At 30.6% G+C, this 870-nt stretch overlaps 1 protein-coding gene across 1 annotated transcript; it reads right to left on the reverse strand.

Annotated features, from left to right (window-relative positions):
* Positions 1-235: 235 nt before the first annotated feature.
* Positions 236-862, reverse strand: EHI_171550 (uncharacterized protein; the record flags this gene model as incomplete). Its single annotated transcript, XM_001914575.1, has 1 exon — positions 236-862. One exon carries the CDS (start codon positions 860-862, stop codon positions 236-238), a length of 627 nt encoding a protein of 208 aa, XP_001914610.1.
* Between the last annotated feature and the right edge of the window lie 8 nt (positions 863-870).

The following is an 870-nucleotide window of genomic DNA, read 5'->3' on the forward strand; positions in this document are numbered from 1 at the left end:
CATATTCCCTTCATACTTTTTGCATGTCATTTCAAAGTTAATAAAGTCATTAATACTTTCAAAATATCTTGATACAATCATCCCTGTGTATTTATCAAGTGTTCTTTTCATATATTTTTTATTTCTATCTATCTTTTAATACCAACATTAGTTTTTGTGTTGTTTTTAACTTTCTTCTTATTGTTATTTTCGTGTTTTACACTTTCTGTTTTGTTATGGGTAAATTAAATATTTCTCAAAGTTTTTCTAGAAATCTTTTGATTACTTTAATTAATTCATCATTTTCAAGAATGTCATTATGTTTACATCCATTGATTATATCATATCCATACCTCATCTCATCTGGAATTGAGTTGTAGATTTCTACTGACTCATCAACTCCTATCAACTCATCTTCTTGTCCATGAATTACTTCAACTGGAATATTAATATGTTTCAATTTTGGTATGTTTTCAAACATATCAGTCATTACCATTCCTGCATATTTACTTACCACTCCACAAATGCTTGTGAATGTTGAGATAATAATCATTCCCCCTATCTTTTTTTCCTTTTTTTCTTCTTTCTTTTCTTCTTTCCTTTCAAAATCCTCTTTCATCTCAATTTCTTGTGTTTCTCCCCATTTCCCACATTCCTGACTTGCAAATGAAATACTCACTCCTCCTCCAAGAGAATGTCCCATCAACACCATTCGTTCCCATGTTATTCCATTGTCATGCAGATAATTACAAACATCCCTAAGATCCTCCACACTATTTCTTTCACTGCTTTCTCCCTCATTTCTACCATATCCTGTATAGTCATATCCAACAACATTACATTTTAAGTGATGTGCTAGATTTTCTATGAATGGTAAACACATCCCTAAAT

Source organism: Entamoeba histolytica, genomic scaffold (genome assembly GCF_000208925.1).
Source record: "Entamoeba histolytica HM-1:IMSS scf_1104750518871 genomic scaffold, whole genome shotgun sequence".
NCBI classification, from domain to species: domain Eukaryota; phylum Evosea; order Mastigamoebida; family Endamoebidae; genus Entamoeba; species Entamoeba histolytica.